The sequence below is a fragment of the Podarcis cretensis genome, assembly GCF_951804945.1.
Source record: "Podarcis cretensis genome assembly, chromosome: 12".
Classification (NCBI taxonomy): domain Eukaryota; kingdom Metazoa; phylum Chordata; class Lepidosauria; order Squamata; family Lacertidae; genus Podarcis; species Podarcis cretensis.
Window position 1 is genome coordinate 33,282,045 of NC_137181.1, and position 27,970 is coordinate 33,310,014.

The 27,970-nt window shown below is 44.2% G+C and overlaps 2 protein-coding genes across 2 annotated transcripts in view; one reads left to right on the plus strand and one right to left on the minus strand.

Annotated features, from left to right (window-relative positions):
- Positions 1-12,802: 12,802 nt before the first annotated feature.
- Positions 12,803-27,970, plus strand: part of LRRC72 (leucine rich repeat containing 72) — a gene marked incomplete at its 5' end in the record, with an annotated part of 58,807 nt that continues 43,639 nt past the window's right edge. Inside the window, 2 exons of the mRNA XM_079947700.1 lie at positions 12,803-12,832; positions 13,770-13,848. Of these exons, the coding sequence (XP_079803826.1) occupies positions 12,803-12,832; positions 13,770-13,848 (109 nt within the window). The remainder of the gene's footprint in view (positions 12,833-13,769; positions 13,849-27,970) is intronic.
- On the minus strand, positions 18,922-24,029 carry SOSTDC1 (sclerostin domain containing 1). Its single transcript, XM_079947965.1, has 2 exons — positions 23,731-24,029; positions 18,922-20,186 (listed from the first exon to the last, which is right to left on the minus strand). Exons 1-2 carry the CDS (start codon positions 23,924-23,926, stop codon positions 19,771-19,773), a joined length of 612 nt encoding a protein of 203 aa, XP_079804091.1. The 5' UTR covers positions 23,927-24,029; the 3' UTR covers positions 18,922-19,770.

Sequence of the window (27,970 nt, forward strand, 5' to 3'; positions counted from 1 at the left end):
TAACCCACAACAATAGCTGCCATTCTATGCACACATATAACACATTGTGGAGATTAGTATCCCTTCCTTAAGAGATAGCATGCTGGACATGCATTTGTTTACTTGACAACACAATCCTATGCATGTCTATTCAGATGTTAGTCTCATTAAGTTCACTGAGGTTTCATCCTAGATAAGTGCTTGTAGGGTTGCAACCTGAAATACTTAGTGACCTGGACAGAATCTAGCAAAAATCAGCCATGACTAAATTCCACTGAAAGCAATAGAATAGGATTTAGTTATGGTTAAAAGTGGGACCTGAAACAAAATGCCATTGTATGTCTTCTCACTTTGGGACCTTACCTGTTGTGCTATACAGCGCCGAAGGGCTGCCAGCTGACCCCAAACCTGAGCGTTTTATAGCTATATAGGGGTGGGCCATGCAGTTCTGGAGATGGGAATGGCATCCTCCAACCTAATTCTGCCCTTCAGAAAACTACAGCATAAGCTATCAGGGGGAGCATGAGCAGGCTGATTTCTTCTCTTTCTCAGCCCCTCATTTTCCTTTCAGTTGGTTGTTTTCAATTTACACTCCACATTTCCAGTGGCTCTCAGTAACCAACAAACAAAGCCATGGGAATCCAAGCAACAGTATAATAGAAGTTATTATTAGCATGTAAAAAAACCTATGCAAGTGTATACCTATACAATACAAAAGACAAGTTATCCAAGCCACTATGGCCACTGTAGAAACAAAAAGCTCTCCAAATAATGGGGTTGATGGGAATTGGAGTCCAACTGCATGTGGAGGACCACAGATTCCCCACCCTTATGTCCTTGGGGTTTACTCCTGAAGCTTTTCTCATGAATAGCTGCAAGGCAGTGGAGGTTTAGTTTTCAGTCTCCTAGAAGTGTAATAATAAGTACAGTGGTACCTCAGGTTACATACTCTTCAGGTTACAAACTCCGCTAACCCAGAAATAGTACCGCGGGTTAAGAACTTTGCTTCAGGATGAGAACAGAAATCGTGCTCTGGCGGCGCAGCGGCAACTGGAGGCCCCATTAGCTAAAGTGGTCTTCAGGTTAAGAACAGTTTCAGGTTAAGAACAGACCTCCAGAACGAATTATTTAACCCGAGGTACCACTGTAATTAATAATTAGAAAAAGTTGATATGCTCTGAATTGTATGGTTATTGTGTTCACTAAATATCTAATGAGTCTAAGCAATAAATATCTGTGGTTTCTCTTGCTGTTACATGTTTGTGCAAAGCACATGTTGGGGAGAGGAGGGAGTATGCACTGAAACCTACCCGGTGCTCTCAGTTTTTGAACCGATGGGGTTAGGTCCAGTATTTAAAGAGCCCCCACCCCTGTTACATCATTAGAACCTGAACATAAACCTATGAAACTAGCAAAGAGCAAAAAATATCAATGTTTGGTCCAGATCCTAGGTATTGCACCCTCACTAAAGGAGACTGTATTTCTCTTTATCTTATATGCTGCTTTATTACAAGAATGACGACTAGACTACTGATCCTAAACTGAATATTTAGTTGCCCAACCACCCCCTCCAGAACCCACCATTCTCAACTGACTCTCAACTGCCTCGCATTCAAACTCCCTTTCAAATCCTCATCCAATCATCACTCACCACCAGAATTCCACAATCTCTCTTTCCCCCTCCCTCCTTGACATTCCCATAATAATTCTGATACAAATACCTTAGTAACCCTATTACATTCAGTATTCTGATACAAATACCTTAATAACCCTATTACATTCAGTATTTTATACACACTGCTTCCTATAACCATACTGTTAGAAGCACTTGAGCTTCCCATTCCTGGTTCCTAGGAAATGGGGGTGAGCAAACTGCAGGTTCTTCATCCCTGTTCTAAACAGGTGTCTTCCCCCAAATGATCCTGGGAATTGTAGTTTGTTAGAGGTTCTGGGGATTGTAGGTCTGTGGCACGAATCATTTCGGGGGAAGTAATGTGCTTTAAAGGCACATTGGATGCTCTTTAAAACATAGCATCATAGAATTGTAGAGCTGGAAAGGACCCCGGGGAATGAAGGAATCTCAACTAGATGATCCATCGCTGATGGCCATCCAAGCGCTGCTTAAAAACCTCCAAGGAAGGAGAGTCACTGCTTCAGGCCCTAAGGGCCTCTGGAGCAGGAGAAAACAAACTTGCTCCATGTGACAGCCCTTTAGACTTTAGTTACTGAAAGGGCTGTATGGTGTGGATCTCATATCAGTGTTATGAGAGTGTAAGCAACACATTTCTCTCTCCCCTTTCTCCACACCATGCAATGGTACCAATTGCAATGGTAACCAGAAAGCTAGAGTTTGGAGCCCAGCCAGGGCTGGCTGTGGGCAGGATCTTTGCATTGCCGGGGGTTTGACTAGATGACCCTTGGGATCCCTTCCAACCCTGCCATGCTATGATTATATCAAGGAGCTAAAGGACCAAAAAGATGCTTCTGAAACATTTGGGAATCTTAGGAACACTCTCCTCACCCGTGGCTTCCAGCAAGAGCTTGCATCTTCCTTAGCAGAGTGGCAGTCCAGAACAAGGGGGAAAGGCTCACAGTTCAGGTAGGTGGAAATGCCAATTGAGTGCCCTATACCAGGGGTGGCCAACTTCCAAGAGACTGTGATCTACTCACAGAACTAAAAACTGGCAGTGATCTACCCCCATTTTATTGGGGTTCAGGTCACAGTTGTTGAGTTTTTTTAGAGAGGGTGTTCAGGAGGCTGAAGTTGCTTTGCTTATTTAGGGAAGGGAAACGCCACATTGTTAAAGTATTTTGGGGAGAAAGAGAAACAGCAACTCACAAAAGGATCGCTTGGGGGGGGGGAATCGCCTCGGTTTGTAAACTCCATCTTCAGTTCTCCAACAATGCGGGGTGGGGGTGGGGCCAGGAGGCGGCCAGCAATCGACCGCAATCAACAAAAACATCGCAGGGATCTACCAGTAGATCACGATCGACCAGTTGGACATCCCTGCCCTATACTATAGGAATGCTTCCTTCCCGTGTCCCCCACCCTCATGTGCCAAACTGGTGCTAGCGTGGCTGGGAGCCAGGCGCCTGTTGATTCCTCCATTTTCTTTGCAGGGAGGGAGCCTTTCCCCAACAGATATTTTGTTCTAGCCAAATACCTAGAGAGATGTGATGACCCTCAGGTACTGGGGCAGATGGAAGGAAGGGGTCCTTGTGAAACACGTTTGGGGCGTTTGTTGCTTCCAGCAAGTGCTTTTCAGAAGCATTGTTCCCTCCAACGGGAGGCTGAGCATAGCCATCACGACTAGTTGCCTTTGATAGGCCTCTCCTCCATGCAATTGTCTAGCCCTCTTTGAAAGCCATCCCATCCAAGATGCTCTTGTGGTGCATCTGATTCTCCTGTGCTTCCTTGCTCCTGCAAGGAGATGACTATTGTGAGATCCTTTGGTTAACATCTATCTGGGCTGGAAAAAATTAAAGAATGAGAGGAGACTGGTGAGCTTCCCTTGAAGCACAACTGATCAAAGGCAGGCAGATCTGTTAGATGCTCAAACGACAAAAGATGCTATCATACCCCGCAAGCGTCTCATCTGATGGAGAAAAGAGCAGTTAAGTGGTCGGTGGGGCTCCAAGTTGTCGTTCCTGGATCCCACCATAGCCCTTCCAAGTTGCCCAAGAAATCAATGTTACAAGAGTTTTTTCCTCGCACCTCCTCCCCGTGATCCCACGTGGGGCCTTCGCAGACATTTGCTGTGTCTGAACCAACAGATCCCACCAAACCAAGTAATCGAGGACCCAGTGAGAAAAGGAGTGTGTGCAGTCATTCCAGAAATAAACACAACTAAACAGGTACTAGAAGTCACCCCAGAACTGGCCCTACTCAACATCTTCCAAGATAACAATGCCCACTCACACTATCAAGAGCTCATAACCCACCGACAGCATACGATTCAATATGACTAACTTAACCTGACAACCCCACTCACCCACGCACAAACAAATCCCGCTGCAGCCAGCCAAAGATGATCAACCACACCCTAGGTCAGCCTAACCTCTTTCACCATCAAGGAAACATAACAAGTGAATAGAAAGAGAACTTCCCCAAGTGACACTGACAGAAAAACCCCAAGCATACACTAAATAAAATAACTTAAGCTTTGCCACCCCAGTCCCTCTCTCCCATCCCCCGACCCCCTTCCAGGGCTGGATTTAGATGAAGACAGACCCTAGGCTACTCCACTTGGCATCAGGTGCACTTCTGTCATTTCTTTGCTGTTCCCTCACTCTTTGTCTCCTTGTTTTGTGGTCAACATTTGGCAAGGTGGCTTTTGCTTGTTTCTCATGCTCATCAAAATCTTCTCTTTAAAAAATCCAGAAGTGAACTGTACAAACTTGCACAAGAACTCAATAACAGGTCTGATTTCTGAAGGGCTTTGCTGACCTTGTGAAAATGGCCTAGCACACTTATACCTTTAAGATTCTGCAGACTTTGGCTGTGAACTAGGGCCCCACAAAAAAAATTCAAGTTGGGCCCTAGAGTTTCAAATTGGTCCCCACTGGCTGGCCCTGAGTCTCATAGCTGCTGGGCCCAAGTTGCCCTGCCCTCACATGAAGTCTTGGGTTTGCAATTTTGGGAGAGGGGAGACTGTCTGCTGGGGGCAAGTAGGCTGGGGAGGCCCCCTAGATTTAGAGGCCCTAGGCGTCAGCCTACTTAGCCTATACATAAATCCGGCACTGGTCATGCAGTTTGACGTCTCATCCATGTGTCTATTAATTCCTGACACTTCATTTTAATCCCTGTACTTCTTAGCAATCATTGGCTCTTAAGCAGGGTCCAGTGTAGCACAGATGTTTATTTCCTTATTTCTCACACTGATTTCACAGCGTATAGCTTGGCAGTAATTTCTTTCTGTTACTGTTTAATGCTGTTACCCTCTCTTCTTGAGTGATTATAGGGTAACATCTGAGTGCTACTGAACTGACCAGAAGCCGCTGCACTTGTCGCCAGCCTCTTCTGAGGTCTAGGTCAGCTGTTTTTGTGCAACCTTTTGAGTTAGCCGCATGAAACGTACAACAGCTGTTTGTCAGTTACTGCTGAGGATTGTACTTACAAAAGCAGGTGTTAGGAGACCATTGATTTTCCAAAATTATCTAAAGTAAGACAAGCTACTATTCCAGTTCTGAAAATATAATCCAGGGCATAGGACTCTCACAGAAAATGGAGCCCTCTAAAGAACAGTGACAGCTTCACCCATGTGCATTTCATTACAAATTATCGTACGTTTATGTGGAAAATCAATTCTCAGGGGAGCAGTGGTGGGCGGGAGGGGAGCCTGGTGGGCTGCTTGGTTGTGCAATGTAAGCAACACATGTTGGGGGCAATTGGCCGGGAGGCTTATGCTTCACCAGTGCTTGCATAACCGGCAGCTGAAACAATTAAAACTGTTTATTTTTACTGCATTTATATATCGCCTTTCTGCCAAACCACACAAGATGGTTTATTTTATTATTTTATCATAACTGCTTGCAGTCTAAATGGCATGACATAAGGGAGGCAAGGAGAAAATAAGCAAACTGGGGCATCAGCTCTTTATCCTGTTACATAATGACCAGCCAAAATGGCCACTGCTGGAGAGAATTGTGTTGGGTTACTACAATACTTTCCATGTGGGATTGATCCAGTGTTTGCAGCTTGCTTCTGGGGTATACTATCAATATCATATAACCCCTTGTTTGCAGGATCTGCACCGACTCCTAAAACGCTTCTGGGCCACGTTCAAAGTTTTGGTACTCATGTTTAAGACAAGTAGGAACCAGGTTGCATAAGAAACTGCCTTGCCTCTTACATACCCAGTAACTCACTGTATTCTGCAGAAGAATCTCTTCTTGAAGTTCCTAAACTATCAGAAGCCCTCTGCAACAATTTGGAGCAGGACCTTCAATGTAGCTGCCTCTGTTTTGTGGAAAGCATCCCTGCTGAGATGTGACAGGCACCCATTCTCATTTTGAGAAGTTTTCCCAGCTGAATGAATAAGCTTTAAATTTCTGCTTTGGGTATTTATCTATATTGTTTAACATTTATCTGTAGGCATTTTGTTATATGGTTGTGAATCACTTTGAAATCAATATGGAAGGAGATTAATTAATAACAACTTTTGACGCACCAAACAATGCAACCCATAAGCCATGCATTGTGCCACACATATTTTTTGTTACCTGAGTTAGATGACAAGAAAAGTGAATCAAATGCCCAGCATTATGTGACTGATGGGTGCCTTCAGCTTGAGAGTTACATCTTGTTTACATCTGCTGCTTAGCAAGCAGCTTCTTGATTGATCTAGAAAAGGGTTGGAGAAACTTCTTTGGTCTGAGGGCCACATTCCCTCAGGTACAATCTCCGAGGGGACTCGTGCAAGTGATGAGCAGAACTGGTCACAAAGGTAGGAGGAGCAATAGATGTGACTTTTATCTTTGCTCAGTAGTCTACATTCCTGCCACGCAAAAGTCAGAGGAGTCTACACATCCTCCACACACATCTCTCCATCCAGGTAAGCAAAAAGCATAATCACAGTTACCAGCACACCCTAGCTAGACAAAAACGTCCTACATTCTAGAAAAATTGAATTCTAGAGAAATGCTCTGCTTGATCTTAACTATTCAACAACTTAGATCCTTTTAGATTTGTCAGCAGCCTTTGACATGGTCGATCATGATCTTCTGGACCACCGCCTCGCAGACGTGGGGATACAGGGCATAGCCCGTAACTGGCTGTGCTCTTTTATCTCTGGTCGGGGACAGAGGGTGGCACTAGGGAGGGAAATGTTGTTGCGCCACTGGTGTGTGGAGTGCCGCAGGGCGCAATTCTCTCCCCGATGCTTTTTAACATCTTTATGCGCCCCCTTGCCCAGATTATCTGGAGCTTTGGGCTGGGCTGTCACCAATATGCTGATGACATTCAGCTCTATCTGCTGATGGATGGCCACACCGACTCGGCTCCAAACACACTGACCAGATGCTTGGAAGCTGTGGCTGGATGGTTTCGTGGGAGCCGATTGAAACTAAATCCTTTGAAGACAGAGGTCCTATGGCTTGGTCGGGATGGCATGGGGATGAGGGACCAACTCCCTTCTCTTGCAGGGGCCCAATTAGTGCCATTGCCTTCCGTTAAGAGTTTGGGTGTAATCCTTGACGCCTCCCTTTCCATGGAGGCGCAAGTTACAGCAACAGCAAAGGCGACCTTTCCCGCCCCGACCTGGCCACAGTGATCCATGCGACGGTCATCTCCAGGCTTGACTACTGTAATTCGCTCTACGCGGGGCTGCCCTTGAAGCTGTCCCAGAAACTCCAGCAGGTACAGAATGCTGCAGCGAGGCTCCTCACGGGGTCTCTGCCATGGGAGCATATTCACCCAGTGCTTTTCAAGCTGCACTGGCTCCCGGTGGAGTACAGGGTCAGATTTAAGGTGCTGCTTTTGACCTTTAAAGCCCTTCATGGCCTAGGACCCTCGTACCTACGGGACCGCCTCTCCTGGTATGCCCCACGGAGAGCCTCAAGGTCCATAAATAACAACACCCTAGTGGTCCCAGGCCCTAAGGAAGTTAGATTGGCTTCAACCAGAGCCAGGGCCTTTTCAACTCTGGCTCTGGCCTGGTGGAATGCTCTGCCTCATGAGACCAGGGCCCTGCAGGATCTGATTTCTTTCCACAGGGCCTGTAAGACAGAGTTGTTCCGCCTGGCCTTTGGCTTGGAGCCAATTTGATTCCCTCCCTCCCTCTCTTTCTTTTTTCTTTTCCTTCTCCTGTGATGAGGCTACATTTTAATATTTTAATGTTCCATTATTTTAATGTTGTATTTTATTTTTGTTTTTAAGTTGTAATCATTCATCTTGTTTTTATTATTGTTTGTAAGCCGCTCTGAGCCCGGCCTTGGCTGGGGAGGGCGGGGTATAAATAAAAAATTATTATTATTATTATTATGGGGCTGAATAATAAATAATTATTAAACATTAAAATTAAATTATACCCAAATGGTTTTCTTTTTATTAAATCCTATTATATCTGAATTTTTTGGAAAAGAAAAGGGTTGAACCAAGAGATGTTTACCTTGTCTGCTACTCATTGAGATCGTTATTTTTCTTGCTAAACATCTCTGTGTGTGCTTTTTTAATGGCCCAGTGGATTGAAAACTTAGTAAGTTTGATCATAGCAGAAATGCTTGTGCTTCAGTATGACTGATGTGAATGTGCTACTTGGTTCCTAGTTAGAAGCATAGGGAACGTTTGCGCTTTTAAAATTTTTTGCTAAAGAACTGATGTGTCCCTGGCACAATTTAGTTTTGCTTTCAAGTAATGTAAATGTAGTTCACCAAAAGATTTATCACCCTGAGTTAACGATCTTGATAAAATCTTGCTTCTCTTATCTTTTACACTACTGTTTTGGGAAGAGGCCATTGCTCAGTGGCGGAGCTCACACTTCGTTTGCAGAAGGACCCAGGTTCAACGCTTGGAGCTTCCAATTAAAAAGGAATTTAGACAAGTTTAGTAGGGCAAATGGCAGGGGCCCATGTGCCCCAGAGGAGTGAGGGTGTTTGCCAGCATCCCTTTCTCCTTTTTCTTATCAGGACGGTGCATTGGCAACAATTTGCACTGTGAAGCGAAGAAAGGGTATAGGTGAGGCTGCAGCCACCCGCTAATCTTCATTTCATCAGAATGCCTCTGGGCTCTACCCTAGCAAAAATGTTCAAAAGAAAAGAAAAAAAGAATGGTCTTCCATTCCTGCCACAACTGGCGTGTGCTCACCCCCAACATGAATTTGACCTTTGAGCATTCCATTCAAATCGTCAGAACTCTTCAGCTAAGGGCTGACTGTTCAAAATAAATCTTGAAAGGCCCAGTTGTTCCCTTGGCCTGCTAACTCATTGTTGAGGGAGAAAACCACCTCAGGGGTGGTTCTCCAGGCTACTCGCAAAGTGAATATGCTTTGCTGGAGACCTCCATCACCTTTTATGTAATTCCCGAGTTCTTTGTTCCATGAGGGATGGTGTAACGGGGGGGGGGGGAGTGGGGTGAGACTGAGCAGAAATGAAATGGGTGCAATCTGCTCAGTTCTCCTTGGAAGAATTTGACAGCTGGAGCAGACCATTTCTGGTGCTAGGGTGCTCATCAGGTATTGTTAGGGAGGGAGGGGATATGGGTATTGTTTCCTATATTTTCTTCCATTCCCCATACGCCATTCCCCATATTCCCAAACGTCTGCTGATACAGTGGTGCCCCGCAAGACGAATGCCTCGCAAGACGAAAAACTCACTAGACGAAAGAGTTTTCCGTCTTTTGAGGTGCTTCGCAAGACGAATTCCCCTATGGGCTTGCTTCACAAGACGAAACATCTTGTGAGTTCTTGCAAGTTTTTTCCCTTTTCCCCCCTTTTTCTAAGCCGCTAAACCGCTAATAGCACTAATCCGCTAATAGCCGTGCTTCGCAAGACGAAAAAACCGCAAGACGAAGAGACTCGCGGAACGGATTAATTTCATCTTGCGAGGCACCACTGTATAAGGCAGCTCTCCATATCCCTATGCCATGGGTCTTGTGAGGGATGGATGCCAACCAACCAACCAACCAAGTGTCTTGAGAGCCAGTGTGGTGTAGTGGTTAAGAGCGGTAGTCTGCTAATCTGGGGAACCGGGTTCGCGTCTCCGCTCCTCCACATGCAGCTGCTGGGTGACCTTGGGCCAGTCACACTTCTTTGAAGTCTCTCAGCCCCACTCACCTCACAGAGTGTTTGTTGTGGGGGAGGAAGGGAAAGGAGAATGTTAGCCGCTTTGAGACTCCTTAAAGGGAGTGAAAGGCGGGATATCAAATCCAAACTCTTCTTCTTCTTCTTCTTCTTCTTCTTGCTATATATGTGATCTATATTCCCTTCTTGAGAGCACAAATTGAACAGATACTCATTATGGTATGCCATGATCAACTGTGAGAATCTTAGCACCCTAAGAAGCTTATCCTGGGTCAGATTGCTGGCCCATTCACTGAGCATTGTCTGCAAAGGCTAGCAGAGGATCTCCAGGATTTCAGACATGTATTTATCTCAGTTCTTCTCAGAGATACAAAGGATCGAAAGCATTAGTTCAACTCCTGAGTCTTGGGGTAGATCCTAGGGATACATCCTATGCATAGTCTTAGCTGTGGGGTGGGGAGAAAAGGAGTCGTGGTTTGCATTTTTCCATTGACTTCAGTGGGAGTATGTAATTTACTTTACTTCTTCCACTGCCTTCTTAGAGGGTGGAGAGAAGCCACAAGCAGCAGGGAGTTCCTCCTTTGTTCATGCCCTGCTGTGCTCCTGCTCCTCCCATTCTTCCCCCACTTATGCTGACAGTATCCTGCCAGAAGAAAGGTTGCTTTGGTGGTAGACTTTGCTGGCATAAGGGTATCTCTGTGCTTTCATAGAGTCTAGTCTATTGTTCCTATCCCCACATAGTGGTACCCCCTTAGGGGTAGGATTGCATTGTGAATCATCTTTTCAAAACTTCTGGCCCAGTTTCAGGAGCCATTTCTGATTTAAAGAATATGTGTAAAAACCCATATCCTTGCATGGAAAACAGCCCCTGGCAAAAGTTGTAATACTCCCATTATGAGCCAGGATTATTTATTTATATTATTTCTTTCATAAGCGCTTTTGTGTGTGTGTGTGTGTGTGTGTGTGTGTGTGTGTGTGTGTGTTAAATTTACAGCAACTCTTACTCACCCTTCGAACATCCTTAATCCTTTCAGAAGTATTCAGTTGGCCACCGTGCTTCTCATCTTCTTTGGAAGTGAGAGAGAGAGAGAGAGAGGAAAGGAATGTACTTGATCTGCCAAAAAGAAAAGAGGAAAAAAATCACGGAAGAGGTCCCTTGGTATATAAAGTTTGCAGCCAATAAACTTGTTGTTGTTTGAAATAAGATTAGTAAATGAACAATAACTGCAAGTGTCGCCAAGGAGAGTAGAACACCATTAGAAGCAAACCAAACCATAAGCAACCATGTTTCTCCTGTGTATTTTCCCCACCGCCACTCAAACATGCAAAACTCGGAGTGTTTTATGGATCTTTTTCTGATTTTATCTTATATGTTGTACTCTGCCTTGCTATATTTTTATGAAAGTGTGGGTTACCCATAAATAAATAAATAAATAAATAAATAAATAAATAAAATAATAAGCCACGAGGTCACCTCCTCCAAAGTGGAGGAGTGTAGTTATACTCCATATCTTGTCAAGTTATATAAGACTTCCATAGGTCTAGGTCCCTGCAAAAGGATGTCTCCAGCTAAGTTTTACTCAGAATAGACCAACGAAAATTAATGGTCCTAAGCTAGCCATGCCCATTCATTGTCTATTCTAATTAGGACTAGTGTTGGATACAACTCAATGACCATCTTCCTGTAACTGCCTTAGGAGCAGAACACACTTCAGCCATCAGGGCCCTCTTGGAGCTGTCCAAGGTCCTGTTCTTGTTTGCCCTCTGATTTGACCTGCCTTCACTGGACAATGCCTGCTTCCCCAGTGAGCCTCAACCTCCCACAAATCTGAAAAAGCAAAAATTGCAGATTCAATGTGTTCAGTCCAAACGGGGATTGGGACACAGGGAGAGGGGACCTCATCTGTTTGTTCCTGCTTTGATCAGATGTTTGGGGAGGGGCAATCTGGAGTTAAATGGCTAAAGACTCCTCCATGCCATAATCCCAGTTTGGATTGGGCCCCCCATAATATACTACTGGCTTTTCAAAATATTTAGCCAGTGACTAATTGAGTGAATAATATCATGTCTGTTTGATCCCAAAAAGTTCTAGAATACCATCTTAAAAGCCCTTAGCTCTCATTCAGCCAATGAATTAATGACACATATTGAATGAGTTGCTGTGCTACTCATACCTTGTGGGGAGGTGTGTGTGAATCTGAATTTCCTTTACGGTTTGTCTCTGTAGATTATGGCATAAGTATAAGATTGACATACAGTAGTACCTCAGGTTACATACGCTTCAGGTTACAGACTCCGCTAACCCAGAAATAGTGCTTCAGGTTAAGAACTTTGCTTCAGGATGAGAGCAGAAATCGTGCTCCAGCTGCATGGCGGCAGCAGGAGGCCCCATTAGCTAAAGTGGTGCTTCAGGTTAAGAACAGTTTCAGGTTAAGTACGGGCCTCCAAAATGAATTAAGTACCTAACCTGAGGTACCACTGTAACTCTAATATGACATAATACCCCCCTCCCCCCATGATGAACTCCAGTAACCATGAAACCAGCCTGATTCCAGCCACCTGCTAAAAAGCATCCAGGAATCTCCTGAATTCACACACATCTTGGCTTAAAGGTTAGCACATGCAAATTTATTTGTCAAGTACAAGATACTCAACTCCTCAGTGAGATTCAAACCTGAAGCCAGATCGCAGACAAGAGATAGCCAGGTTCAGATAATGGCAAACCACCACAAGTCTTTCACCCTTTTTGTTAAGCAAATGGGAACAGGATTACCAAAGTGAACTAGGCAGGAAATTCTGGAGGGGATTATGGAAACTGCAGGAATCACTCAGTCCACAGCCCTCTCCCATCTATGCTGGTGTACCTTGGAAAATTAGTATTTAAAAACCCATTCAATTCAAAGGTCAGTTAGCTCTCATAGCTCCAACAGGACAGAACTTACCCAGTGTTTTCCAGAACTCTAAGGACAGGTATACTTTCCTTCCCCCCTCTCCTAGTGTGAGTCTATGGCAAAATTGCCATGCCCATTCTTCTGTAAGCTTCATAGAATAGTTAGGAAATATTTAACTCTTTAATTAAAGTGCGTATGTATTGTAATTTGCCACCTGCTTCGACTGTAACTCTGCTGTCTAAAGTAGCATTTATATATACAGTTATACCTCGAGCTGAAGTAGCTTCGGGTTGAGCGTTTTCGGGTTGCGCTCCGTGGCGACCTGGAAGTAACGGAACGCGTTACTTCAAGGTTTCGCCGCTCATGCATGCGCAGGCGCTCAAAATGACTTCATGCGCAGAAGTGGAGAATCGCGACCCGCGCATGCGCAGATGCAGGTTGTGTTCGCTTCAGGATGTGAACGGGGCTCCGGAATGGATCCCGTTCGCATCCAGAGGTACCACTGTATATCTATTCTGTCATGCCTATTTTATATAATAAACCAAGCTTTCTTTATTTCTTTGTGTGAGAGCTTCTTGTGGGCATAAGGTTATGGGTTAACACACATCATAACTCCCAGCAAACGATCCTAAAGCTCTCAGAAGTGTGTATATAAGCATGCATGAGTGCTGGCTGCACACATGTGGACACACAAACCTGCAGCCTTTAACCATACATTTTTTCAAGGATTTCATAGACTGGTCATTTTCTTATATTGGTGCATTATGCTATAAAGTCACAGCTTCACAGAACTGCTAGTCTCACCAGGGAATTTTGAAGATCTCCTCTGTAATACCCATCACCCTTGGTTCAGTTACCCTAGCAGATAGTTATCAGGTAGCTGTGGTGAACCTATAGCCTCATCCTATAACCAGATTAGTTACAGTATAAAGTGTCTTATTTACTTGATGCATATTGGTGCCCCTGAGTGCATTCTACATTTCAAGAAGTTGCATTCCAAATTCCAGGCATCCCTGCTTCTCATTTCAGGAACTGGAAGATGAGAAGCTTGGTTGATTTTTAAAAACAGAACAGGCTGTTCAGCCATGTGGCAAAGATACTGCCATTTCCCAAATGTGTTGAGAACAAATTTGGAGCATTGCAAGAAGTTAATTGAATTCAGTATTGTGATCAGTATGGATATATTCTCCAATTATTAGAGTATGGAATATCTCCATACCAGGGGAAAACAGAGAGGTCTTGAGTTGCTGTTTTTTTTAAAAAAAAAAAATGTGCAATGCAATCCTATTGCGTGTTTACACAGAAGTAAGTCCCACTGTGCTTAGTTTACTTCCAGGTAAGAGTACATAGGATTGCAGAGGTTGATGTAGAGGAGGAATGAGAATGGACAGATCTGTCTGCTTCTGTTTATATCAGGCTCTTCAAGCATGTTTCCACATCAAGCTGCATTTTAAAAACAACAGCAGAAATATGCACATTGTATTTTCTCCATAAAATATGCATTTTTATTCTACCCTAAAATACATATTTTGGTGTGCATGGTAACCTAAAATGCTTGTTTTATCTGTATTTCAATATTTGTTTTTTGAATGATCAGTTTGTGGTTCTGTACTGAAAAATTGAAAGATGTGCAAAAACCAAAGCTATTTGTGTTCCAATCTGCACCTTAGCCTGCGAAGTGAATGGAGTCAGCTCACTTTAATATTGCAGACCCAACAAGATCTCCCAGCATCCCTCGGAAGAAATTGACATGGACAAAACGTGAAACAATTTGAAAAGCTGGATGGCTTTCAAAAAGATGCTCAGGCAAGTCTTGTTGTGGGGCTGATGTTCAAGCAAAGGGAACAAGTCTAGTGACAGACTGTCTGCCCGGCTCATAAATCTGCAGACAAATTTAAGTTTTCACCTGGAGCTACATTTACAAGTATGTCAATGAAATTAAAATCAAAGCCCCTTGCCTGGCCTGCGGGAAAGGAAATGCATCATGAGAAGAGAATGCTTTCCAGCACTCGCGGATCCTTCTAAGTTTCTGAAATCCTCCAAGTTAGCACTGTAGCAACAAGAATCCCAGAGTGGAATGTGTTGAACACGCTCATGATTAATGTGGCAGTTCTTCAGGAAGGATGTAAAGGTCAGGTTGAGGAGGACTCTCGTTATTTATGAGGCAGAAATCTTTTAGGTATTTCCAAGGGTGTTATTCAAGTCAGCGTTATTCTGTGACTGAACTTGGATTTGACATTTCTGGGTTTCAAAGACAGTTGAGGAGAAATGCCTAGCAGGTTGTGTGTGTGGCGGCAGTTGAAAGGGGAAACAGAATGAAAATTAAGCTTCTAATCGTTGTTGCAAACATGTCACAAACTTTGTCTCCCAAACTGGGAATCTTTTAAAGATATTGTAGCTCGCTCCTTCCAACCATCATCATATGTTGTTCCTCTGTATTTCCATGGTGCTCTCAAAACAGAAAACATGCCAGAGGAGAATGTATTTCCTTTCATTAAATATAACCCTTATTACTCCTTGGCTCTAGGCATTTTTCATCAGCAGATAACAGTTCACTAATGAGATTGATATTGCTTTTTCAGCTGACTCATGCCACCACTGGGATTAATCAGTTAAGGGGGGGTGTATATCCCTGTTCATAGACATAGTTGGCACTCTATATTTTATAAACCAAATGACAAAAGAATTGTGTTCTTTTCTAGGAGACTTTTCTATTATATATTCCAGCAGATTATTGCTTGGCTTTGAATGATTCTGCTGTTTAAACGGTGGCACCTTTTTCTTCTTTTTCTCTTTTGCAAACTGATTTTGCATTTTAGCATTACATATTGGCTGGATCCAGAATGATTTAGTCACACTTTAGTCCCATGGATACATCTGTTTCATTGTTTTCAATGGGACTAAATGACCTCTGATGTAGTCTTAATCCAACCCATTGAATTATTAGATTTTTGGATGGCCTTGCCCTAAAAGGTTGTCAAAAATGTTTAAATAAATTAAATATTAATAAAAATGATGACAAAGTGTATTTACATGATGTAAAATAGATTTATTTAGCCACCAAGAATCATCAGAACATAAGAAGAGCTCTATTGGATAAGACCAAAGGGACGCAGGTGGCGCTGTGGGACGCAGGTGGCGCTGTGGGTTAAAGCCTCAGCGCCTAGGGCTTGCCGATCGAAAGGTCGGCGGTTCGAATCCCTGCGGCGGGGTGCGCTCCCGCTGCTCGGTCCCAGCGCCTGCCAACCTAGCAGTTCGAAAGCACCTCCGGGTGCAAGTAGATAAATAGGGACCGCTTACCAGCGGGAAGGTAAACGGCGTTTCCGTGTGCGGCTCTGGCTCGCCAGAGCAGCGATGTCACGCTGGCCACGTGACCCGGAAGTGTCTCCGGACAGCACTGGCCCCTGGCCCCTTAAGTGAGATGGGCGCACAACCCCAGAGTCTGTCAAGACTGGCCCGTACGGGCAGGGGTACCTTTACCTTTTAAAGGCCCATCTAGTCCAACCTTCTGTTCTTACAATGGCCAATCTGCATATGGAAAGCTCACAAACAGGGCACACTGTCTGGTTGCAGCTTCCAGCAACTGGTATTCAGAGGCATATTGCCTCTGGTTCTGGAAGTAATATAGTTATCATAAAATAATATGCATTGGTGTTGGTTAGAGCATGGTGCTGATAATGCCAAGGTTGCAAGTTTGTTCCCCGTATGGGACAGCTGCATATTCCTGCATCGCAGGGGGTTCGACTAGATGATCCTCAGGGTCCCTTCCAACTCTACAACTCTATGATTTCTATGAAAGTCTTATCCTCCAGGAAATCCTCAAATGAAATGTCTGGTTGGTTAGCAGCCCTTGGGCAGTTCCCACATGTGCCCAAAACTTTGCCCAAGTATCGTGTACAGCTGATTTTACAGATAACTAATTCTGAGTATCTCTGGAACCTGACCATAAAGTTGCTGTGTAGTATTTAAGCATTGTTTAATTGCTTGATGTGCCTATGTCAATAAAAAAAAGCCTTCCCTGGTTAATTGCAACATGGCTGGAATGGGGCTGTTAATTTCTTTTGCAGGATGTGCTTGCCCCACCTTCTCTGTTTGCAAACGAATGTGGCTTCGAGACACTACTGGATGGACTGCTTGCTTGTGAAATGAATAATGTTCTTTTGTTCAGCATGAAGACATTCTACGCACATGAGGCAGAGCTACCACTGACCTCTTTTTGTGTGTGTTTTCCTGCTTTGGCAGTAGTCTCAGTGTGTCAAGGCTCTCCAGGGCTTCTCATTTGGCATTGTCTCCCTTGATGTCAAAGGACCCTAAGAAATGTCAGGTCCTTCCAGGTTCAGAAGACCTTGAAGAGCACCCGCACTACTACTGTAGTTTAAGAGTAGTTCAACTTGAAAGGCTGCTGCTGTTCATGTTTAGACAGTATTGGCCATGGCAAAGTGGCAGTGGTATAGCCCTTTGCCCACAGTGCTTTGCTCTCGAGGAATAACCATTCCTCAGAGCAAGATTGGCTGACCAGAGAGCCCCGTATGAGTGCTACTGACTGCTTTGCCGCAGGGGTAAAGTGGTGGTCTTGGGTCACAGCCACACAATACATTTAAGAAGTTAAGAAGAGCCCATTGGATAAGGCCAGTCGTGCAGCTACTCCAGGGTTTCTGAAACGGGTCTCCAGCTGTTTTTGGACTACAACTCCCATCATCCCTAGCTAGCAGGACCAGTGGCCAGGGATGATGGGAGTTGTATTCCAAAACAGTTGGAGACCCAAGTTTCGGAAATGCTGATCTAGTCCAACATTCTGTTCTCACAGTGGCCAACCAGTTGCCTATTGGAAGCCTCAAAGGAAGGGCCTGAGTTCAAGAGTGCTCTTCCCACTTGTGATTCCCAGCACTCAGAGGCATACTGTCTCCGACACAGAGGCATACTGTCTCTGACATGGAGGCAGAGTGTAACCACCATGGCTAGTAGCTCCTGATACTCCATGAATTTACCTAAAGACATCCAAATTGGTGGCCACCATAACTTCATGTGAGATCACTCACAGCCATGTCTCCCCCGCCCCCCAAGAATACATAAGACTGATGCATATCCCTGCCCTCCCTGGGCTGCTTTTCCAAAAGGCAGGTGTGATTGTTTCTGAGCATTCATTTGTATGTTTCCCATATGCTATGACTCTTAGAATTAAAGAACATGCTTAGCCCAGGATTCCCCCCACCCCCTTGCAACTGAACCCACAGCCCTTCCACACAAAACTCCACTCCGTTTTCCTCTGGCACTTTCTTCATTTCAGAAGCCTAAGTGGGGAGCCTCTCATTTGTTGCTATTTTTTAAACAATTGAGAGTCAGAAAATCTTTCTGATCTGCCACTTGCCCTGAGGTCAACTCATAGATCCCAGTTTACCAGTAAATCACTGCTGTATGCCAAGGCCAGATGATGCCTATGTTATAATACAGTCTTCAACCATCTTAAAAACAATTCCCTTCCCTCAAGCCACTAACTGCACACTGCAGTGGCGTCACCGAAGGGAGAAAGCTAGGGAAAGCTCTGAGAGTCTGCTTCCTATGCAGCCCTCTGAATACTGGGGGATGAACATTGGCATTTCTGTGGGTTCCCAGAAAGCACACCCTGCTCTTCCCCTTAGGCAATGGTGATCATGCATGATGTGTGGGGCAGGAGGCGAGTGCTTATATGGTATGAAACTAAATAGATACACTAGCGCAAGGATTTCTGCTTCTGCCTTTTCCTCTCAGTCTCTCTGCACAACCTCCCCAAATCTGCTCTAGAGGGTTGAGAAAAATCCCAGCACAGATTAAGCAGGGGGCAGGGGGAGTCCCTTTGCACAGCCCAAAGGATTCTTGCAGTAGTGAATCTATTTTCATGTATAATGCCCAAGGGCAGTTTCATCCATGCCACAATCAATGTCCCCTCCACAAATGTCTGGTGGTGGTTTGAACAATAGCACTGGGTGTGGTAAGGAGGAGCTGCCCTCTACAAATTGGTGTTGCTTGAGTTTATTTGGACAGGACCAGGACAGGGCAGTGACAAGATCTAGGCTGTGTAGGTGCACCAGCAGAGCCCATCTGGCATTTCCACTGATGTTCACCAAGCCTGGACTCACTGCCGCTGTGCCCTGCTTCAGCCCAATCTAGGTAAACTGCAGCAATGTGGGAAGGTGGCTGAACAGGTCCACCACCCCAGCAGCTATGGGGTGCCAACCCAGAGTACCCTAATGTGATCTGCCACTCAGAAACAGTCCTTACTTTATGTCACTGATGCATCATTCTTTTATGTGCTATTAAACCAAGGACAATAGCAATGTTGTTGATACGTTTTTATTAAAAATGGATGAAACTGATATGAAGTAAGATTTACTTTTTTGTACCGCACACATAAAAAAATACAAATGCATTTTACAGTGTATTTACACAACATTTCCCACGTTTCAGCTTCCTTGAGTTGAAAACCAAAATGAGAAACTACAAAGGTTAAAATATCTATTTTACATTATCTACAAAATGTATATTCTACTCTGACCAAAAATCATAGGAAAACACTTTGATGCATGTGGGGAGGGGAGTGATAAGACATAAAACAGGCATCTTAAAAAATATAAAACACATCAAAGCTCATTAAATAATTACATTAATAAATAGCTTTTGTTCAAATTTACTTTTGAAGCTGCTGTCATGCGTATTTTGCTTTTGTTTACAAATCTATGGATACAAAGGTTTGGAAGAAAATGATCGGCACGCACAATGCTTCCCCCCCCCCCCCCCGGTGTGAAATCCAAATCATTCCTTTTAAATGAGAGGTGTGAGACATGGATTAAATACTTGATTGAGAACATGTGCCCATAAAAACACAACAGCAGCTCTCTACAATATAAAACATCTCATGTCCATGTCAACAGCTCTTTGATTCCAGTAAAAAGAAGTTCATTGAGCTGTAGGTCTGGAGCCCATCTTGAAAATATAGATGCTCACCCCCCCCCCAAGAAAAAGGTCCTTATGCACAGAATGCCCTTTTGAGTTTGGTCAAAGCCACAAGTATATGTACACCCAGCTGTGAAGCAAACAATGACATGATAGAGTTTTCGTTAGGCAGTGATATCTGTAAAGCAGGCAATTCATTGATAAGTTCAGATTTTAAGATGGATGGCTGAGTTCTAACTTGGGGGATGCTTCATGGATTTGCTGTTCCTTTTCCTCTCTTTATGATGCTGCGCGGGCTTTGTTTGAGATGCTCCTTCAAAGTTATGGCTGGATTCGTTGTGTTGCCTGGTGTATCTCTTGCACTTGCAAGCCGTAACGACAGTTACTTTGTAGGTTCTTGTACTTCCATCTTGACACTGAAGCTGAATCCTTTGGGTGCGGGTCTTGTCGTTGACACATCGCCACTCCTGTGAGCTCCTTCTGCTCCAGTACTTGGAACCATAGCCTCCTCCAATCCAGTTAGGCAACACCGGCAAAGGGAGACACTCCCCAGCACACACCAGCTCTTTCAGAGGGTTTATACTGGTACATTGGCCATCGGAAATGTATTTGGTGGATCTCAGTTCCCGGCATCCAACTTGAACGCGACCTGTCAAAGGCACAGAACATGGAGGTCAACGCTCAAATTCCAATGGCCTACATTTATTTCTTGCATCCAAGTAGCTCACAAAGCCTTGGTACCCATGTTTATATGTCCTTCGTGTGGCAGAGGGATGGGGCTCCTTCCTATGTGTAGATGATGTAATATGCAAGCCAGGAAGTCCACGTCAACATCCATATTTTACATTATTGCTCCTCCCCCTTGCTGCTGCAACCAGCTTCTCCATACGAGTAACTGTTTGTGGATCTGCTCATGCAGGGATTCACAGAGTATTGCAGCAGCTACTTCTGTGATCACAAGATACTTCCCATCACCCAAGCAGCCACTGTAATGTCCCTTGATTCCCTGCAACACACATTGTACTGCACATACACACCGGCTGCAATAGCACTGGCACCAAATCTCTTTTGAGGGTGAGAAATTGTGTCAGCAGGGCTTCCGTGGAAGCTGGTATTGTGCATTCAACTCTTGTCACACCATCTGAATGGTGGAGGAATGAGAGGGGCATGTTTCTCCTCAGTCACATGGAGACTGGGCAAATGTCTGAACTGGGACACAGAAAAGGTCAACCCCTGGCAGTCAGTTGACATTTCATGGATGTCCTTGGTGATTATTTGGTATAATATTTTCCCACTATAGATGTGTACTTCATCTAGCCCAGTGTTTCCCAAACTTGGGTCTCCAGCTGTTTTTGGACTACAGTTCCCATCATCTCTGACCACTGGTCTTGCTAGCTAGGGATGATGGGAGTTGTAGTCCAAAAATAGCTGGAGACCCAAGTTTGGGAAACACTGATCTAACCCAATTGGAGGCCAGGTACTGATTATTGGCTTCTACTTCTCCCTCTGGCCCAGGGGTGGAGAACCTCTGACCTTCCAGATGTTGGTGGACTACAGCTCCCATCAGCCCCAGCTAACCTGACCAAGAGTCAAGGATGACAAGAGTTGAAGTCCAACAGTGCCTGGAGGGCCACAGGCTCCCCATCCCTGTTCTGGGCCAAAACTGAATAACTAAAGCTGTAATGTAATAGTGCAGGTCTAAAAGCTAGTGGGATTGCCCCAGAGTAAGTAGGTTGCTAATTGTGGCCTGTTTGTATATTAGCTGCCTCAGCTTCTGATGGTATCAGAAGTAATACTGTGTTAAAAACTTCCATCCATCTACCTGACTTGCATGAAATCATTGTCCTGGATCTTAATCTAAGATGGATTTGTTCCAAGATGTATTTGTTTAGCTAGTGTGAAGATTTATGTGTGTTGTTTTGGGAGTTTAGGAAATTAATATGCTGGATTTAAATAACAGCAATACAAAAAAGCTCAATGTATGCATACCACCTTCAAGGAAAACTCTAGCTCTGAGGAAGATTCTTAGAAAACTGTATTCTATACATTTTTCTTTGTCAAAATACACAGTTTTCTTCAGGTGACAGTATTACAGTATTGCAACATCGCTTGTCAGTATGCTTACTTAAAACAGATAATACTGCTAAACCTGAGGCAATATTATTTCATTTTTTTAAAAAGGCAACTGACATTGTACCAAGGCACTGAACCAGCCGCAAATACAGACATGTTTGTGCCTGCTTACATCTGCAGAGATATACCCTCAACGAAGTAAGCACAATTCCTTATTTTAATAATTACCCTTTGAATTGAACACACACCATGAATTTCAACACACAGCTTTCACTCTTCTGCTTTCTCTTTCTTAAAGAAAGTGGAAACTGTGCAATGTTATTCAAGAGCAATGCAAATAAGCAGAATTATAGTTAATGAGCAAAGCGTCACGCCCATGATATTTCAACTTACGTTTGCTGCTTTGATTTCAAGTAGATTTGAATGACCATTTTAGAAGAAGAAGAAGAAGAAGAAGAAGAAGAAGAAGAAGAAGAAGAAGAAGAAGAAGAAGAAGAAGAAGAAATATGGACTTTTTTGCAGTCTCCTCAATATGGAGGGATATTTGTCTGGAAGAGCTTATGGGAAAGGTTTGTCTTATATAGGCACAACAGGCCAACTCAAATTTACCAAACCTTTTTTTTTGGGGGGGAGGGTGTTAGGTGTAATCTAACACTCCATGCACACTGGATTTTTCAACCAACTCTGTTTTTCAAGAACCAGCAGGTATTCCTTAAGGCACACTCTGCAAAGACGTTCTTTTGTGCAAGATGGCACCAATAGGGTTCGCACAAGAGATCTTCTCCAAATTCTAGTAAGGCAAAGCTGAATTTGCTAATGTGCCAACATGCCATGTCCATCAACCAATTCCCTCTCTATGGTGACGTTCTGCAGGTTGTGTGTATGTGACTATTTATTATTTGAAGTGACTGCAGCTTCACCGACTATTCCCCACTGACTATTTTAAGAGGAATAGGTTTCTGCACACTGTTCCTCACCCAAATAATTTTGATCCAGGTTTGCATCCTGCACCTGGCTCAGGAATGTGAGTGAAAGGAAGTGGTTACCACTTTGCATTGTCTGTCTTCTTTAGTGCTTGCATGCGTACAACTTTAGCTCCCCTCCCACCCCCGTAGTGACAGTTCGCTGACAATGAATGCATACCGGGCTGTTCATGTAATCTTGCATTGACAAGATATTTCCTGTGTATTTAAGCTACGCTTAGCAGAAATGCAGGCAAGCCTTTTTTCCTTGTTTTAAAAAAACGTGGTCATCAACTTTTTTTTACTCTTTTGGGAGGCAAGGATGTTCTGGTTTATGGCTCAAGTCAACTCGACCACCACCCCCCCGGAAAAAAACAGTTCCCAAGTATGCCCCCCTTTTTTTTCCAGCCAAAAGCCTAATCAGGGGAGCAGGGCATTTTCAAAGGCAAGTTGGAGCAGAGATCCCGGGTAGGTTGTGAACCTGTTTGTTGACACTGACTAGAGGAGTTAAGCAGGTAAGTGCTAATTCAGGAAGTAAAAAACAAAAACGCTGGAACCAAATCAAAGCTTGGCTGCTGAAAGTAAATGTTAGCTTTGTGAAGGGGCACAGACGAATGAGCTAGCTGAAAAGCCTGCTGAGAGAGAGAGAGAGAGACTAGAGGAGAGAAAGCATTGTCTCTCCTGAACTACAGTACTTTGTCCCTTACAAAGACGCTTTATGAGAAATGAAAGGTAATCTCAAGTAGCCCCCGATTTGGAAGGAGAAAAAAATAGAATAACCCAAGCACTTCTCTTTTTCTCCATTTAATATTCTGTCTTTTGCTCCCTGTTCAGATCTCATGAGCACAGGATCCAGGAGAGAACTCCCAAATGCAAAAAGCCTGGATCTAATTTGGAATTACTAATAATAAGTCTGCCACGTTTTTGGCACGGGAAGTCATTCATTTTTATTTTTTATTTTAAAAAGCGTGCTTGGAGGACACCCCCCCCCCTTGAGACGGAATTCTCCACAAGAACTTCTAAAGGGGTGCATCCTTAATGGCAAACACAATTCGACTTTTGAAACATCGTATGTCAAATAAAATAAAGGGCAGGGAGTGTACTTGAGGAGGGGATAACGAACAGAGCGCATCTGTACAACTCCAAACAGATACTTACTGGTCCGGTCGAATCCCGGGTGTCTGCCTCCATTTCTCGCTTGGTTCAAAGTGCTGTTGTTGCTGGAGCTGGCCGGAATGGGTTTCACCACGTGAGAATAAAGGATCTCGGTGGCATCGTTCTTGAAAGCCCAGCAGCCCTTCAGGAACAGGCAGGCGAGCAGAATGCCAGAGAGCTGTAGAGCGGAGAGGAGCATGGCTGGCTCAAGCTGTGTGCGCGCCTGTTGAATCCCAGCTCCTGCTGCTGCTGCTGCTGCTGCTGCTTCCTCCGTCGCTTTTTCTGCAACTGTGAAATTCCTCCCAGAGACTCCCTTTATATAGTCCCAGAGGCTTGGCACTCGTGGAAGTGTAAGCTTCAGGATGAAAACACAGACAAGGAGAGGGTGGGATCCCCTGGAAGCAGCAAAGGATTCTTTTTTTTTTACCAATGGAAGGCTGGAGCAAAGGAGGAGCTTAAGGGGGAAAAGTCACTAATTGCAGGATTCCTAGGCCAGGTTTTTGAGGATGGGGAGAGGGAGGGAGGAATCGAAGAGCTGTTCAGTAGCAATCAGACACGGCAGAGGGGATAAGCTGGTTTGCCGTTTCTGACACTCTGCATACCTGACTCCCCCTCTCACCTGCTGCATACTCACAATACCTTTAAAGCACATTCGAAGCACATTTTCTCCTTCAAAGAATTCTGGGCACTGTGGTTAAGGGTTGCTGGTGGGAATTGTAACTATGGGAGGGCTAAACTACAGTGCCCAGAATTCTCTGAGGGGGGATGATATGCTTTGAACATGTTTGGATTTAAGGTTTCAGGAGTATGCAGCCTGAATCACTGTTGCCAGCAAGGATTTGTCTTCCTAAGACTTTCTACTACTGTATTGGGTGGGAGAGAGAGATGGATTTTGTCATTTATGTGAAAGATGCAAAATTGTTCTGCACACTGCGGAAAAGGTTCAGGGCAAGCATACTTTTCTGGAAGGGGGAGAAAACGGCAGCCCACTATATGTGTCCCGTGAATAATTTAATGATGGCCTAGAGAAAGATTTTAATAATGTAGCTTTGATCAACGCAAAGCTTTCCTAAAGCAACGTTTGTGTTAGGGGAATTGTCTCTTCTCAATGTGCTAGAAATTCTCTGCTGTACTTCTCTGACACTGCTGACAAAGATAATACGCATTCTTTGCCCCAAAGGAAGTTTCTTTAGACAGCTTCGGCAGCTCACATGGCCCAAGTTAGCCTCATTAAGCCCAGTGGGAATACTCTAGCATAAGTGGCACATAACTTGGAGCTTTCACTTCATGAATCGTCTACTGCTGTTTGAAGGATGTGAAAGTATATTTTACATAATGAGTAATAATAAGCTGTTCTGCAAAGAGGGGAAGGAAATCTCGCTTTGACCTGTAGCGTTCTGCTGATGTCTTACTTCCAGATCTTAAGCATTCATTTGAGATTCCTCTCCCTGAGATACGGGGCAACTGGTCCTGCAATGACCACATGCAGTGCCAAGCCACTAACCATAGTTTAAGCAAATTAGTCTGGCATGCCTCCACTTTGCTCCTTCCTCCATTGGGGAGGAACAAGCATGCAGTATAGCTGACTTAGTGTTATGTCTGACAGCCAGTGAGATGTAGTGGTCAGAATGTTGGACGAGGAGGACCTGGGAGATCTGGGTTCTAATCCCCACTTGGCCATGAAGCTCACTGGGTGACCTTGTGCCAATCACTGTCTCTCAGCCTAACCTACCTCACAGGGTTGTCGTGGGGATTGGATGAGGAGGGGGAGAACTATGTATGCAACCTTGAGTTCCTTTGGAGGGAAAAAAAGCTGGGGCATAAATGCAAAAAATAAACAAATAAATAAACCAGCGCTCTTAGCTGGCTTTGTTCCAACAACCAATGTTTGTGGTACCCTGGTTGTAGCTTTTTTGGCAGAAACACATGTCAAAGCTGGATTCCTGCAAGGCACTGTCTGCACTTGATCTAGGTCAGGGTTTCCCAAACTTGGGTCTCCATCAGTTTTTTTGGACTACAATTCCCATCATCCCTGATCACTGGTCCTGCTAGCTAGGGATGATGGGAGTTGTAGTCCCAAAACAGCTGGAGACCCAAGTTTGGGAAACCCTGGCCTAGATGCTGCAGTTAGTGCAGAATGCTGCAGCGCAATTGCTGACAGGAGTGAAACCTTGTCAACATATAACACTTGTGCTTGGAGGTTGCACTGCTTGCCAATTTGCTACTGGGACAAATTCAAGGCGTTACTATATAAAGCCCTGAACAACTTTATTTATCTGCAAGTTTATCTGCAAGATCACATTGCTTTATGTCTACTTGACTACTTCAACGTATGGAACTGGCACTGACCACATTAGGCCCATTTTGCATTTGTAAGAAATCACTTTAGAACTCCCAGCAAGTACATCTATTTCCAAGTAGTGCATATTTTGCATGCACATGCTGAACTTGTGCAAACAGAGGCAAAGGACACATGGTCAGAGCAACACCTCCAGGTGTTGTTGGACTACAACTTCTATCAGTCCCAGCCAACATGATCAATGGTCAGGGATGATGGGAATTGTAATCCGGCAAATATTTGGAGAACCACCGTGAGCTAGATCTAACACATCACAGGGCACTTCATATGAGTTCCTGTATAGCCTCTTCTGTGGAGCAACATTATAGCACATGCTTCCTCTGTTCAATGCTTAACCGGAACCCCCAGAATAGGAAAAAAGAAAAACCACCTATACCCAAAACGTTTGTGCAACCTCAGTTCTTTGATGTACGATTTAATCCAATTCAGACCGATGTAGCTAAATTTAGTTTGAATGCCAAATACTGAATTCTGGCTGGATGTGGCATCCCCAAGGCTTTTACCTTCACCATTTAAGTTAATGAGAACGATGTCACTCATGTCAATGATGGGAGATCGCGCACCACCCAGGTGACAGCTTCTGTGGAAGAGACGGAGGCAAGCAGGAGGTGTTGAAAAGCAGAACCCATAAGTCTCTTGGCAGCTGCGAGTGAGGAGAGCTCAATCCGTACCTGCCTGTGTTATTATAACTGGCCACACCCTTTTCTGGAATAGCAAGAATGTTGCAGGTTGGAACGGCGGTTTATTAGCAGTTGCTTTTGTGTGGAAAACCTTGATCAGGATTTGGCGGTCCTGTGTCTCGCCACAGCCAGACGATCAGCTCTCCTCTTTTATACCTATCCAATTTAACCCACCTAAAAAAAAAAGTAGACATGATGAAATCTATTTTGCTTTTATAAAGCAATTATAAAGTAAGGCTGTCTTGTATTAAACGATTCAGAAAGGCACGCTCAGCTGTATCAGAAAAATATTGTATATAATTATGACTTACCCAAAATATGCTTCCTTTGTTTCTCCATGTGCAGCCTTCTTCCTCTGTACTACGTAATGGGGAACAGAAGAGCCTCGTGGAAGTGAGCGCTTTCTGTCCAATAAACAGCAATGGCAACACACTAGGCATGCTGCCGGTCCCATTTTTGAAGTGGAATCGACACAATACAGATTTCCCATTGTTCTGCTTTGGATTTCTGCAATGGTGTGGTTGTAAATTCTGAAGTGCTTCTATGCCACACACACACATACACACAGAGAGAGATATACACAGAGAGAATTTTTGACCAATGCAGACATTATGGCTTCAACATCAAACCAGCTTTTTTCCCCCTCAGCCCCACTTCCCCTGCTTTGCTTTATGTCCAACCTGAAGAACAGCTCTGGTGGACTCAAAGTATTGCTCACTGCTTTGTGACATTTTGGTTGGACTCATAATAAATGGAATTTTTCAGAACAGAAGTAGCATTTTAAACCTTAGCCAGTAGTGGTCAGTGAGGAGGAGCAGAAGTTCTAACCTCACCTTCTATCACAGACATTGCTGCGGTTTATGGGAGGAAGCAAAGTGAGGTGGCAGTGAGGTTGGCACGGTGCAAATGCACTGGCAGAACCAATGTTTCTGCACCATACTGAGCTCACCACCACGTCTCACCTGCAATTGGATCTGCAGTTTCAAAGTGTCTCTTGCAAGCATGTGAAATTATCCAAGTCAAGCTTATTTCTTACAAGTATTTCCTCTCCAATAAAGTTTTCTTTTTGTTCAATGTTTTCCATATGCTCTGCAGACTTTATGGATATTTGCTCCTACAGTTCTCTTTGAGGCTCATCAGGAGATTTTTAGATCATTTGATCTGTGAGGTCACAAAAACATGGGCGACAGTTACTAATACGTCA

What these genes read in the sequence shown, in the direction of transcription:
- SOSTDC1 (XM_079947965.1), bottom strand. Translation starts at nt 23,926, where the DNA reads ATGCTCCTCTCCGCTCTACAGCTCTCTGGCATTCTGCTCGCCTGCCTG. An exon ending in CCCGGGATTCGACCGGACCA is followed by an intron (nt 20,187 to 23,730) that starts GTAAGTATCTGT and finishes TGCCTTTGACAG; the next exon opens with GTCGCGTTCAAGTTGGATGC.